The sequence below is a fragment of the Fusarium proliferatum genome (genome assembly GCF_900067095.1).
Source record: "Fusarium proliferatum ET1 genome assembly, contig: FPRO_scaffold005, whole genome shotgun sequence".
Classification (NCBI taxonomy): Eukaryota; Fungi; Ascomycota; class Sordariomycetes; order Hypocreales; family Nectriaceae; genus Fusarium; species Fusarium proliferatum.
In genome coordinates, this window is record NW_022194794.1 from 240,338 (window position 1) to 254,546 (window position 14,209).

A 14,209-nucleotide genomic window follows, 5' to 3' on the forward strand; every position below is an offset into this window, starting at 1 on the left:
AAATTAAATTTATTATAAGCTATTAAATTTAAAGAAGCTAGAGAGAGACCTAAAGAAAGGTTATTTCTTTTAGTTAGATTAAGTAGCCTTCTTTACTGCCTTTATAGGCCTAAACTTAAATATATATAAAGAGTAGCTTTTTAATATAGCTAAAAGGGTTATTATAGCAGAGAGGGTACTGCTTTTAATGTAACTAGAGTAAATGAATATAGGGTAATGGCAGGGTTAGACTAAAGGTTTAAAGGAATTAGGTTAACTTTTATATAAGTTAGTTAGTAAAAGTTAAATTAACCTCTACTAATTGAATATATATGCCTAGGTATATAACTAATTGACCTTATATCTAAGAGTAGATAAAGTAATATTAGTAAAGAAGCAGTAGGTTAAACTGGGGATATTACTATTATAAGGTATTTATTAATACTTCTATTAAGAATTAAGATATTAGTCTTTTAGTTTTAAACTGATATTATAAGGTTTTAGTCCTATTTTAATTAATTTAACTAGATAGACTAAAAAGGATTTATTTAGTTTATTCTTTATTAGTAGAATTTATAGAGAATTTTATAGGGCATATATAATATAACCGCAAGGGTTATAATAGCTATATATAGTAATAAATAAAAAAGAATAGAATCCTTAAGGTACTTTAGCTTCTTTATGCTTTTTTAAATTAAATTTTAGGCTTTTTATCTTTATAATTAATATTATTAAACTAATTACTTAATTTTTTATTTTATACTAAAAAACCTATTTTAATTAAACCTAACTGGTTAATTGTCTATACTTAACTTATATTTCAGGCTATTAGAAATTATTATTTTTTACAGTCTTTTACTTAGTTATTACTCTTAACCTTTAAAATACTTAAAGTGTATAATAATCTTTATAATATATATAAGAAAAAATACTTAAATTATAATATAAATATATATTAAATACTTTATCTATTAAAAGTTAACATTAAATATCAAGTAAATAAAGTCTATTTTACTAAAAAGAAGAGAAAAATTAATATATTATTTTTACTAAGACCTTAAGATCTATCTTACCAAGTGTAAGAAGTCAAGGGCATTTACTCAATCAGTCCTTGCCATTAGCTCTAAACTGCACATCCTGTAGCCATATCTTACTCTCTTGCGGATATAAGGCAGATTTGTCTGCCTCTTTGTTTTGGGGACAGAAACATGTATATACTGGCCCGAACAGGCCCTCACAAGTCCTGGTATGCCTGCCGAGCTACGGCATTATAGAAGCTACTACAGTTATTAGCAATATCTTACTGAGCTTTCCTAATATCTATATCAGACTTATAGTCAGTATTAGTAATAATATCCCTATAATAGGAAATAATATCTAACTTAAGGATATTATTATTAGCAGCTTAATTATTTAGTATAATCTAGGAAAGACAGTATATATTAGTAAGTTTAAGTAAATAAGCGATATTATAAAGTTACCCCTAAATTACCTTATAGTAGCTATAAAGAGTTTATAAGTAAGCCAAGACTGCAACTAGGTCGGGTTTCTGGCATTCTTATAGAGGTTTATGTAAAACACCCGTTACTGTAAGTACTGTAGACCCATAAGTCATCAACCCGACAGCTGACAGCATTGCAAGGTTTCTCATTGGAAGTCCCACCGCAGATCAATTCATCTAACATGCGTTGGCCTTCTGTCTCTGGTCAGGGGCTCGTTGGAGAGACACCCCCACTGCCAGTATTGGGCCCGAGAATGCCTTTCAAGATGTGTCAAAGGGATACAACACTATCACAGCTTTTGCTGAACCGCGTCAATCTGTTCAAAGGAGACCAACGGAAGTTGAATACGGAGATAGAGAACATGAGTGGTATTGGAGAGATGATTAGAAACTCTGCCAATGTATGTTTGACCACCAATAACTCAGACAGTTGCCTCACCCTGACATGGCATAAAGGTGGGGTCATCTGGGATCCGCCAGGATTTGAGTCTAATTACAGTCAAGCAAAAGAAGAGCTGAACGGATGCTTTCGACAGTGTACCAATCAACTCAGAGGGTTGCCAGACAGGACTCGAACTCGGACCGATCGCATTTGCGCGCCACCCTATCATAGTTGACCTTGCCCAAGGCCCTTTGAAGACGAGGCGGCGTGATGATTCCAACATTGGGGATAGCCAACCAAGGCCGAAAGGTCTGTGCGAGCCAAGCATCCCATCGTCGTCACAAACATGTGGTTCTGAAAGTTCATTAATGAAATTCCTTTCGATGGGCTTTCAACGGCTCATGGCTCGTCAAATTTTGAGGAGAGCCTGTTACTGTCTACGGGAGAGAATAACGTAAACCTTATCACAACAGACACTTCTAATTTAATGGAACAGGTAGAGATTCCGCAGCTTCCTGTTCGTTCTCAAAATTCCTGACATCTTCTAAGACCTAATATATTGATGAAGAAGGTCATACTTACCATAGCTTTGATATGCAAAAATACGTATTTCCAAACAACGAATTATGAATGGAATTGGGAAATATTCTTCATCACCTGCTGCATGGGCTTGTCCTTGGTGGAAAGTCTCTCTTGTGTCTCAGTGCCGGCTTTGAAGAATATGTCTTGGACGTCGGAACTGGTACGGGAATGTGATTTCTTGGCAGTAAGCCTTGGAATCTGGATTGTACTCGATCTCTAACCCCCCTACCGATCTTCCTTCTAGTGGCAGACCATCACTCGTTTGCTCAATTTGTCGTAATCGACATACCCCCTATACAGCCTCTATTTATATCACCTGCCAGCGTCTTTTCCATCGATGACCTGGCTAGACTGTATGAACCTGTGTTCTCATGTTCTGGATACCATCCAGACATTATTCATTCCAGTAACATGGCTATGGCTATTTCCGACTGGGTAAGGTACTTCGGCGGGTTAAAGTGTATATACAGCCATCCCTATTCAAGATCTGAGCATCAATACTACATAGTGCTCTACAACGTTACAAAATCTGCAGAATGAGTTGCTAATTACTTTCTTCTTCCACAGTATAGAGAGCTAAATACTGGAGGTTATGTCGAATTTCAGAAGATGCTATGGTACCCATGCACCTATACTAAAGTAGCAGAAACTGGGAATCTCCAAGCAACGACCCCCGCCCCCCTGACGCCTTGACTGACCTAACCATTAAGGATCTCTAAAAATCCATCATTACCTACCCCAAGCACCTAATCGCCCGTGAGCAGGAGACCAACTGCATGGCTGCCATAAATCTCCCGACAAAGGCCAACGCCTCGGTCGCTTCTAACCTTAAGGACCGAGCTATACACGAGGTCTACCTGTAGCTCCTTTACAATGCTGTTTGTGTAAGTGTTGAGAATACGTCATAGGTTCGTGCAACCGAATTAATAACTCTTACCCCTGTCAAAACAGCAAGCTTATGAACGATATTATCAAGAACCAGCTGGGCTTCCAGGTCTTCGTTATCTTGACGTGGTACGAGCACTAAGTTCTCTGTGCTGATTAAGCTCTCAGCCATAAGGGTAGCACATGTAGCTTACAACTTTGAAAGAGTGGCATTAAACACGCCAATGCTGGACTTGACGTTGCCATGCCAGTGGCTCTTCTTTGGAAAGCTGACGAGATAAGCTTAGTTCAAATTCTCAAGAACGATTCCGTCAACGCCTCTCGCCTCGATGACATCGCCACCCCACTTGTCGCAACTTGGGCTAAGTTTGGCACCTTGGACCCAGAGGCAGAAGCCAGGGGCATGCCACTCGACCCAAATCAGCGTAGGGCATAGCCTCCCCTCTTTAAGCCTTCATCTAGCACATATCGAGGATGCGCACTCACCACACCGAACCAACAGGACACCTTGCTCCTGTAACTAGTTCCAGATGTAAGATAAACTTTCTTCTTCCAGAGCCAACTTAAAATCTCATCGTCTGTTACCTCTTGACCTTGGCATGCTGCAGCTAGGTTGACCATCAAGCACAACGAAGCATTAGTATTTAGATATGAGATCTTATGCTTTGGGATCAGTTGTGTTGCAACGGCGTGACTTTCCGCCAGTCGTTCATGGTAAGATGGGATATACTGAACATATTCTCCATCGGTTAGGAGAAACGCCACGATATTGTCTGCAAGGCTTAAGGGGAAATCAAAGAGCCTGTGAAACTGTCACTGCACCATACTAATAGCGGAGGTTTGCTACATACAAGAAGCCCCAAGAGATCTCAGGTATGATTAACTGTGTTTACTTATAACACAACCAATCCGTAAGCCTGTGGCTCCAAAATCCTAGCATTACATCAGCTTCGTATGGTTTATCGAGAGAACCGATGTGAATGGCACAGTTTCAGTCATCTTGAGTTTCTCGAACACAGATAGTTAGTATATCTCTCATCACAGATAAGATGCAAGTCCAGTTTGTTGCACAGCCCCATGTAAGCTATTAGAACTTCTTCGGAATACCAACGACCTTGCGATGATGTCACTTTATAGAACACAGCTGCCCAATACTGTCCACAAACCAAGAAGATTATGCGGAGTGTATAAAATGATAGCCTTGACGTTTTTGTCCTCTTCTTTGGCCCTAACTCCTTCTCATATTCTCCGATACCCTCTAAACTGAAGGGGTCGGTGGTGCCGAACGAGGCCTCACGAATGCTGACCCTACGAGCGTTACTGAAGTGCTCTTCGGAGTGATCGGGGTATGTACTATGCTTGGATCCCAAAGATGTAACTAAAAGCAACCGGATAAGATCTGCCGATAAGCACTTCATCACCTTCATCGAACAGCGACCTGACGTAGCACTCAATATCGTTGCATACTCAAGGGGTGATAAGGAGGTGTTTGGGAACAAGAGGGATCGCAGGTCGAAAGCGCTGGTTTAGGAAGGGGCAAAAGGCCTGCTTCAACCGTTTGGAGCCAGTAAAGCCATCGCCATACGTCACGGCATGTGAGGTGGCGTGAAGCTGAGAATGTCGGCAAACTACTACACCATGAATATCTAAATTACATACCTTGGAATTGATGTACCCAATCAGTTCTGTCTGCATCGATGCCTTTGAGAGTCAGCTCAAATTCAAGTCATCGCCAAGCTGTTGTCTACATTCTCAGCGAGTCCAAGGTTAATAAGGCCGCGAGGGTTTGTTTGAGGTTCCCATAGGTCGTCAAGTACGTCAAAGAACTTGGGAGCTTATGGTAGATAAGTCACAGCTCGAGAAGAAATGCAACCGTTAGTTGACATGGTGAGTTGATTTCGTGTCTGAAGTATTTTCGCTTTGTGTTGGGAACTCGTACGCTCACTCTGTGTAACAGCAGATTAAGTACCCGCTCCCCACCTTCTCCGAAACTCGGAGACTTCGGATAAATTGAAACCGGGGGGTACATTGTCGGGATGATGTGAGTTCAAAACAGAAGCTTTCTCGAAATTGATCGGATGCTATGATGCAATCTACCAATATTGGGGTCGCAGTCTCGTTCAGTCTCCTGATACCCTCCTATCTGGTTTGTATCCGTAGATATTGAGTGGCCCACGGAGTCTTTGAGAGATTCCGAATTAACGCCGAATATGCGTGTACTCGAAGTTTCAGCTGCTCGTTGGATCATCCCCTCGACAATCGCTCAAATTCCCAGTGTACGGAAGAAAACGGGAAATTGACCGCGGCCGATAGCAATACGAACTTTGTTTCGGTTCGAATTACGGGAGCGAATACCGAGTGTCCCAATAATATACCAGGCAAACAGACTTTTACGGTAGCTTCCCAATTTGCGCTGCCATGCTGACTATCGTCTCTCTGCTTCCAAGTAGCGCCTAGACATTAGTTCTTAGTGAGACTGAATTTACAACAGGGAGGCTTAGGAAAGGATCAATGTAAATAAGAGTCTTAGTAAGTAATAGGCTACATATCTTGTATTTCATTTAGTAACCCTTATTTAGATTGAATTATTGCCTTAAAAGACCTCTACACATAAGATCCCACTGGCTAAAACAGGCTAATGGCCAAGGTTGGCTGCCTAAAACAGAGCCTTAGTCAGCCATCTATGTTCATTAATGGTTTTCATTATATAACTCACTCTTTAGTCAACCTAAAATAGTGCTAAATCTGTAACACCTTTTACTTTAGGAATTAAAAGCCTCTGTGCCTCTGTCAAACCCTTTAAGTTTATTGATTCTCCAGACTCTTACTCACCAACTTCATTACCAATGCTTACTGACTTTCCGAACGAGATCCAATGTCAGATCATCCGTCTCCTCGACCCCGTCGGCCTCATTTCAGTGAGCCAATCCAGCAGACACTTTAGACGTCTTGTGAACCCGCAAAAGGGACACTTAGTCGAGCGTCTTCTTCAAGTTGAGTTGTCAACTGAGCACGGCGGTCCAACTCTCACCTATCGGTCAAGAGACAGCAGATTGGAGCCCAGTTGGCAAGATGCAGCATGGGAATCAATGCGTTGGGCTTGCACAAGCTGCCTTCGTCTTCTTTCAAACAAATTCTTCGATAACCAGTCGCTGCTACGTTTGAGCTACCGGAAGCCTCTTCCGAACTCTGATGCTGCTCAGATGATTACTACCTGGGAACCTCGCCCCAACTGGCGTCCTCAGGATCGACTGGCCCCCGGCTCTGAAGCATATCAGTTGGAGAAAAGCAGACGCAGAATTTACTCTTTCGCGGTGACAAAAGGCGTCATGTGTGATGTCGAAGGAGATCCAGCTGAACATTTGGACATTTTAAACGTGACGGTTTTGGCTGGGTTTGAAAAGCTGTTTGAGAAGGAATTTCGCGATATGGACGATGATGAACAACTGGAGTTGTTTGACAAAATCGCTCTTCTGATTGAGAACGATGACTGCGGTAAGAAGAGATATCTTCGGAAATGCATTGAGTGCAAATTTCGCAAAGGATCCTTGTCTCATCGGCTTGTGGGCGATCGTGGCAGTCAAAGCTTTCCCGTCATTCCCAGTCGGCGAGTCGGTTTCAAGTCAGACCTGGATCGCAATTTCCCAGGATTCCTGGGTACACTGAAAAGCGAGCAGCCGTTCGTAGAAAGTCACAGCGTCGGTGTGTATCTGTATACCATGTACATGGCTCGGTGCAGCAGATGCGAGCGCTGGCAAGAGATACGATCTTTTCGCCTTGAAGGACACCGTTGGGGATGGAGACATGGTATATCTGAGGAAGCAGAGTCACCGGGAAAGAAGCATGACACAAGCTTCTGCAACAAGTGCCTTGCTGACACCAGAGGCCGTGAACAACTCACTGAAACTCTGACGAAATGGATTTTGGCTCTCCTTGACAAGAGACTTAGTCTCTATGTATCACAGCTATTTCACCTTCTCAACACCCAGTACTACACGCCGGTCTACCACCTTCCACAAGCCGAGGCGGAGGAGTGGGGAGTCCTTCTTCAGCAGACGCCAAGGGTTATCCTAGGTCTCACTTCGGGCCTATCCCGTGAGGATCTTGACCTTATCAACACCCGTCGCAGACAATGGAAAGATTTGTTGGACCGGGCGAAGAAGAGCGATGCCGAGAATCCGCAGTATCAAGTTCTTGATAACCTTTACGACAAATGGATCCGTCGGTCCGACGCTATTGAAGAAAAATGGAAGAGTTTGATGTTTTGCAGAGAGGAGATTAAAGACAATCCTGAGCTTTTGGCTGATTGGGCTCTTGGCAGGGATGGAGCGGCTTTTACGTAAATTTGGATATCTATTTGATGACCTATGCTTATCTTCTGACAGAAGTCGAGGACGACTTAGACGCATTAACATGAGCTTGTAGACACAATTCACCCCCTCCTGAGTCGAACAAAGTCTCTAGTAGAGTGACTTAGATTAAGGTCCATGTAATCTAGAATTCATATGTGCTGCAGGCTAAACTTCTTATACAACTATTCTACCACTAAGGCCGAGGGAAGTCTGCAAGTTTCAGTCCTGTGATTTCCTTTTCAGCTGCCACTAACAGGGGTTCAATGAGGTCCCTCAAACGGCAGTGATGCCTAACGATGGTTTGAGGCTGGTCTGGGCTCTCTGCCGTCAAGGGAGTGATCTTGGCATTAGAACCACTGTTACCAAATAAACCTTTAGTTCCAGATTGAGAGGATACTTGAGGACTGCTGGTGTTCTGAGATACAGAAGATGTACCAGGGACATCGCCAGAAGAGGGACGCCCAAAGTTCAACGGGGGTCGAGCGTTGGAGGTTTGAGGAGCATTTCTATTACCAAATAGACCACCGAAAGGCTGAGCGGTACCACTAGCGCCGGCAGTCTGCTGAGGTATTGATGCAGAGAAAGTATTGGCCGCAGCTGGTGCAGGCTTTGGCTGTCCCTGAACAAGACCAGATTGGTATTCCAGAAGACCCCCAGACACGACGCTCGCAGATGTGGGATCAAGGTTCCATCTGCCGGAGTAATTGAGGAGTGGCCCTTGGCTTTGCGGTCCGAAATAGGCTGGCGACTGCACGTTGGCCAACGATGCGAGCACAGCGTCGAGAGATAGGTTAGGGAATGGTGCTGGCGGGCAGGGGTATATCCGCGACTTCTTCATTCCTTGCAACAAACTCCCCAGAAGCATGGCTCGACATGCTTCATTGCAGCCCACCTTATCTGCGAGGATCTTGGTCTGGAGGTTTCCTAACCCATCCAAAAGACGCTGCAAAATCTCGATTCTGGTGCTTTCAATTTTATCTTGAACGTCAGTTGCGGTTATGTACTTGTACTAGCTGACATACCAGAAACATCTGCCCGGATAGGCAGATCATAAGTCGATGTGACATCGATATTGTGTCTTATGGCCATTTTTGTGTAGGTCTGAAAAAGCGATGCGTGCTCAAAGACAAAGGATGCCAGGATCACCTGGGCCAATCGCTTGTCCCTCAACTGTTCAGTGCTGGGACATTCAACAGTCCATCCAAAGAGCCAGTTTGTGCTGAAAAACGCCACAGCCTCGTAGCACTCCAGATCATCGACGATCGTCGCGATGTCGGCTAATAGTTCCAGCTTGACACTGCGGGGGACATCACGTGTTTTTCCATGGATGATCTTCAGAACGAGCTCGAACGCTTCAGCGTTGAAGATGCCCTCGAATTTCCAGTGGTACAGGCCGTCTGGCTCGGCTGAGGCCTCTTTGAATTGGCTTGAGAAGAGTTTTGCTGCCCGACGACAGGCAAGGGTTAGATGCTTCTTGGAGCAGAGGTAGTGTTTCTCGGTAGGGGAGTCTGTGGTCTCAGATGGAGTAGAAGCAGGCTCTACTGGGAGAATTATGAGAGTGTCACCCTCAGGGTCGATCTGAATGCGCGTGTTTGACATGTTGACTGATGATTATACTGCGGTTGTACTGTGAACTTCAGTAATATGAGTTTCAGCTGCTCATCTACTCAGGTATCTAAGGTCGACCCGCCAACAGATAAGAACAAGTATCCACTTTAGATAAGACACATCGACCAGGGGTCTAATTCTGTGATCATTGACCAAGCCAAGCCAAGATAAAGAACACCAATATACACAGGCACTCAATATACCCATTGCCCTCACCGTTTCCTAAAGTCTTGCTTTTGACTGAAAAGTTAAGTATGCCGATGAATGGGATCCAATTCAATTACGATTACTTTTCATTATAGGCTACATGTTCGTATACTGAACAGTCGTAGTACGTGTCTGCAGTATGCCGTCCTCGCTATCATTATCCCCAGTCGGGTTATTCTCCAAAGACTCATCCGACCTTCCACTGTAGATGTTTACGTCCGTCTTGCCCATGCCTTCAGGCCGCAAGCTCACTCTGTTAAAGTGAGTATCATGCTCCAGCTCCACGAGCGTGTCAAACTTGCGTCGTGGACCATTTGAACCGCCAAAAGTATGGAGACCAAAGTTGGCGCTTCCGCTTTGCTCTTCACTGCCTTTGCGGGTGCTTTTGTCGCCAAGGACACGAGGGGCGACGTTCTTGAGAAAGACGCGAAGGGTTGGAAGGGAGCCGCACATAATGAGTAGATTGGCTTCAATGATGCTGTTTGTGTTAGATGGGTTTTACAAAGAGAGGTGAGGACTTACACCCAAAGGCAACCTTCTGCCAGTGACCAGCTTTGATCCGGATTTGACAAGCTCGGCAGGAGGAGGACTAGTCGGACAATGGACGTGATGAGAGTGATGGAACCGATGGCGAATAGACCAACGAGACCAAGCTTCTGTCGGGTAGACATTTGCAGACCAATAACAGTTGGGATAGGCAACACCAGGAGCATCACATCAGTTATGCAACCAAAGGCAGCCTGAGTGATGTAGATGGGAGGACGATTGATGCAAGTAGCCCCAACCGACATCCTAACATCCCATCCCGCAGCAATAGGCTTGCATGCAAACAAAACACTGAACCAAATGCCGACAAGACTGGCACTGCAGAGGAAGCCGGTGAAATAGACCGAGTATTGGTACCATAGAGACGGCGAAAGGCGGTAGTAGAAGAAGCAGAGTGTCAGCTTGGAGAGGATTGTCGTCGGGATATAAGTCAATGTCGTACACATGACGAGCAGATTAGCCTGGGTGTTGCTGTCGATTGGCATCTCCCATGCATGGACGCCGAGTAGTTTGCGACTGTATGCATTGAGAAGACATGATTGAGCCGCAATAGAAAGGACCTAAACGGTTAGTAAACGTCATTGAAGCAGGTTGTCCTCGTACCCAAGCGAAAAGAATTAAATCTGCAATCAATTAGCGTAATCCCAAGTAAAGAACGTCGCAAACTTACAGTCGTCAATCAAGAACTTTCGCAAAATCACTGCATTCGTATACATCCGCTGCCCCAAAAACACCGTCGCTATCGCAAACTCCAGTCCAAAAATCCAATATGCATTCCTCACCATCGACGCATCAGTCAGCGGGTTGTCAAAGTCAACTTTGTACCCCGACGGAGGCGGCACCGCAACCTCGACGCCATTGACGACAGGAAACGACATTGTAACAGACTTGTCAGCCGAGAGTTTATTCTCGTAGTGCAACTCAGAACGACATGGCGGGTATGAAATGGAAAATAATGAGACGCAGAATCGTTAGGTGTCATTTGGGCATCAAGTCGTGCAAATCTTTCAAGTCACATCGTCTACTGATATACAGCTGAACGTGATTTGATGATCACTACGCAAAGGGGCATGTTCCCTACAGAATTCCATGTGAGAAAAGAGACGACAGAGAAATGACTGGGGTTGAACCTTAATTATTGGGGAAATGTCAGGCGAAATTAGAGGGAAAAATAAAACGTCAAACTTGACGGGCCGTCCGGGTAGAGAGAGTTAGTTATGCCGGCCTTCCACAACAAGTCTAGACTCGTAGAAATTGATTTGGTCGGCCAGTTTGACGTCCCGCAAAATACAGGTTTTAGCTGGTCTGTTCACACGGTAATTCCGCGCTGTAACGGGCTGTGAACAAGGGCCATGACTCGAGATCAAGCGATCGTCATAATCCCCGCCTTTTACGGTTGCTTACGAGCCGTCAGCCCCAACTGCCGATGTAACGCTCGGGCTCTACCCCCTGAGGGTTGCAGAATGCATGTGCCGCTGATTGAGGGAACAATGGTTCCCCTGAAAACCTTGGCCTCGAGTTCACCGAGACTTTGGGTCGCATCTATTTAGAGTGTCGTTATCCACTGTCAGCGCTGACTTGGAGCTAGCTTTAGGGTCGAGCATGACATCGATTGAGCTTAAGCTTGATTTAGCACTGACGTCTCGTCAATCTAGATGTAGTGAGATGAACTGGTGAATATTGTGAAGCTGTCAAAGCATTGTCGATCAGATAACCTGTACCAACATTTCCTCTCGGACTATTATTCATACTGTCTGGTAGATGCCCTGCCGTTACCTGGCCCGTCTGCCTGCTCACCTATGGATAAACCATGTTAATCCCGGGGTCATGGCCGAAAACGATCAAGATCATCTATGCAGGATCAACCAACATGCATAATCGAGTAATGCCATGAATCCCTAACCAAATCCAACCTCCAGCCCATCTGACGAACCAATCGCATCCCCCCTCCCCCCAAGCATTCGACTCCATCTGCGTGATTTTCCCCCATGAACCAGACCCGCCAGTTCCTCAGCCGCTTCTGCAGCAGACGATCTTGCCCATCAACAAAAAGTACCCAAGTTCCCGCACAGACTTGTCCTCTCAGATCTTCTCTCCCCCTCAAGGTGACATCCCATAATCCCGTTTCATCGCAATCATGAAGACGAGCGCCTCAGTCTTGGCTTGGGCATCAGCCCTCCTCGCTGCTTCACCCGCCGTAGCAATGGAGACTTGCGTAAGCTATTTCCGTCACATTGAGAAAATGTCACTGACCTCTCGTGTTTCAGTGTGCCTCACTTGAAGCAAAGGGTCTGAAGCACGTTTACTATCCCAATAGTAACGGCTACAAGACCCGCACTGAGTCGTACTTTTCCGTGTCGTCGCAGCTGGAGCCCTACTGTATCGTTCAGCCCGAGAGTGCCAAGGATGTATCTACGATTATCAAGACATTGACATCTGACACAAAGTGTAATTTCGCGATCCGAAGCGGTGGACACACCGTCTGGGCGGCGAATAACAGTGAGTTAGATTCTCGCTTGATTGGGTTTGTCTAATTGCGTGCAGTCAACGATGGTGTCACTATTGACATGGGTGAGTTGCTTTTGCGATTGGCTCAACGCGAAACGACTAACATGCACAGGATTGATGAACAAGACCACGTATGTCAAGAACACTAAGGTCGCTCAAATCCAGGCTGGTTCCATCTGGCGGGATGTCTATGGCGCCCTTGAGCCATATGGTGCTACTGCTGCAGGCGGTCGCACTTCGACTGTCGGTGTCGCTGGATTCTTGACGGGCGGTGGCAATACCTTTTATACTGCCCGTCGGGGTTTTGGCTGCGACCAGGTCGTCAATTTCGAGGTAGTCCTCGGCGACGGGTATGTACACGCACGCTATAACGACGTCTACTAATGTTTCATAGACGCATCGTCAATGCCAACAAGGACAACAACGCCGATCTGTGGAAGGCCCTCAAAGGTGGCTCAGCCAACTTCGGTATCGTCACCCGCTTCGACGTCCAGGCCTTCGACGCTCCTCTCCTCTGGGGTGGCCTGGTCACCTACTCGGCCGAAGAAACAACCGATGCGCACGTCCAAGCCTATAAGGACTGGACCGATAATATCGTCAACTATCAGGATGGGTCTGTCATTCCTTTCTGGAGTTATACTCCCCAGGCTGGCAAGATTGGCATCACTGTGTCGTACGAGGATACCACTGGTGCTGTCGCTCCAAAGGCCTTGGACGAGTTCTGGAAGATTCCTTATGAGACGTCCAACCTACGCAAGGATACTCATCGCAACATGACGATTGAGCTCGAGCTTGTCGCTGGATACCGGTAGGTCCCAACCTCGTCTGTCAAGTCAGTACTGACATCGTTAGCAACGTCTGGTTCGCCATCACCTTCAAGAACAAACTCGGCTTGTACAAGAAGGCTCTAGAGTTGCACAAGCAATTCGTCAGCGACTGGAAGGCTCAATCCCCTGATGGCGATTTTATCTGCCACGCCATCTTCCAAGCTATCCCTACCATCTTCTCCAAGCACTCCCTTGAGCGAGGCGGCAACGTCGTCGGTCTTGACCGCGAGAAGGATAACGCTGTTATGTTCCAGGTTCAGCTGATGATCAACGGCGTCGAGCAAGAGAAGATTGCTCGTGAACGTATGGTTCGCTTCCGCAAGACCATGAAGCAGTACAGTATCGACCAGGGCGCTGCTGTCGACTGGGAGTATCTCAACTACGCCGACTTTACCCAGGATCCTCTGTCTACTTATGGTCCTAAGAATGTTGAGTTTATTCGCAAGGTTGCCAAGAAGTATGACCCCAAGGGAGTATTCCAGACTAGACTGCCTGGTGGATTCAAGATCTCCAAGGTTGCTTAAAGTAGAGTAGTAGTCTTGATAGGAATGCCCACACGAATATTATACGCGTCATTCGTTTCAATTGCTCGAGCCGCATAATTATTGTGCCGTCGCGCTTTGCGTCGGCTTTACACAGGGGTCCTGACACCAATCGTTACAGCGCAATACAGGGTAAGACAGTCCTTCAATTAATACTTACCTACGCATCGAGTCAAAGACAAGAGTTACAGAGTGATAAATGTAGTAAAAGTCGTTATTTGTTTCCCTGTGTATATATATATATATATAATATTACAGTAATGATATCTCCTACTTCTAAGAGGTTTAGA

At 45.4% G+C, this 14,209-nt stretch overlaps 5 protein-coding genes across 5 annotated transcripts; 3 read left to right on the forward strand and 2 right to left on the reverse strand.

The window, feature by feature from the left end:
* Positions 1-3,317: 3,317 nt before the first annotated feature.
* FPRO_10293 (uncharacterized protein) lies at positions 3,318-3,765 on the forward strand (the record flags this gene model as incomplete). The annotated part of the gene is made up of 3 exons (XM_031231241.1): positions 3,318-3,328; positions 3,396-3,458; positions 3,537-3,765. The coding sequence occupies 3 exons, from the start codon at positions 3,318-3,320 to the stop codon at positions 3,763-3,765; spliced, it is 303 nt and encodes a 100-aa protein (XP_031081298.1).
* A 2,410-nt stretch (positions 3,766-6,175) lies between these two features.
* Positions 6,176-7,672, forward strand: FPRO_10294 (uncharacterized protein; the record flags this gene model as incomplete). Its single annotated transcript, XM_031231242.1, has 1 exon — positions 6,176-7,672. One exon carries the CDS (start codon positions 6,176-6,178, stop codon positions 7,670-7,672), a length of 1,497 nt encoding a protein of 498 aa, XP_031081299.1.
* Positions 7,673-7,874: 202 nt separating this feature from the next.
* On the reverse strand, positions 7,875-9,280 carry FPRO_10295 (uncharacterized protein; the record flags this gene model as incomplete). The annotated part of the gene is made up of 2 exons (XM_031231243.1): positions 7,875-8,659; positions 8,704-9,280. 2 exons carry the CDS (start codon positions 9,278-9,280, stop codon positions 7,875-7,877), a joined length of 1,362 nt encoding a protein of 453 aa, XP_031081300.1.
* Positions 9,281-9,592: 312 nt separating this feature from the next.
* Positions 9,593-10,920, reverse strand: FPRO_10296 (uncharacterized protein; the record flags this gene model as incomplete). The annotated part of the gene is made up of 4 exons (XM_031231244.1): positions 9,593-9,974; positions 10,019-10,602; positions 10,646-10,665; positions 10,713-10,920. 4 exons carry the CDS (start codon positions 10,918-10,920, stop codon positions 9,593-9,595), a joined length of 1,194 nt encoding a protein of 397 aa, XP_031081301.1.
* Positions 10,921-12,179: 1,259 nt separating this feature from the next.
* On the forward strand, positions 12,180-13,901 carry FPRO_10297 (uncharacterized protein; the record flags this gene model as incomplete). Its single annotated transcript, XM_031231245.1, has 6 exons — positions 12,180-12,257; positions 12,310-12,541; positions 12,587-12,613; positions 12,663-12,900; positions 12,945-13,358; positions 13,403-13,901. 6 exons carry the CDS (start codon positions 12,180-12,182, stop codon positions 13,899-13,901), a joined length of 1,488 nt encoding a protein of 495 aa, XP_031081302.1.
* Positions 13,902-14,209: the final 308 nt, after the last annotated feature.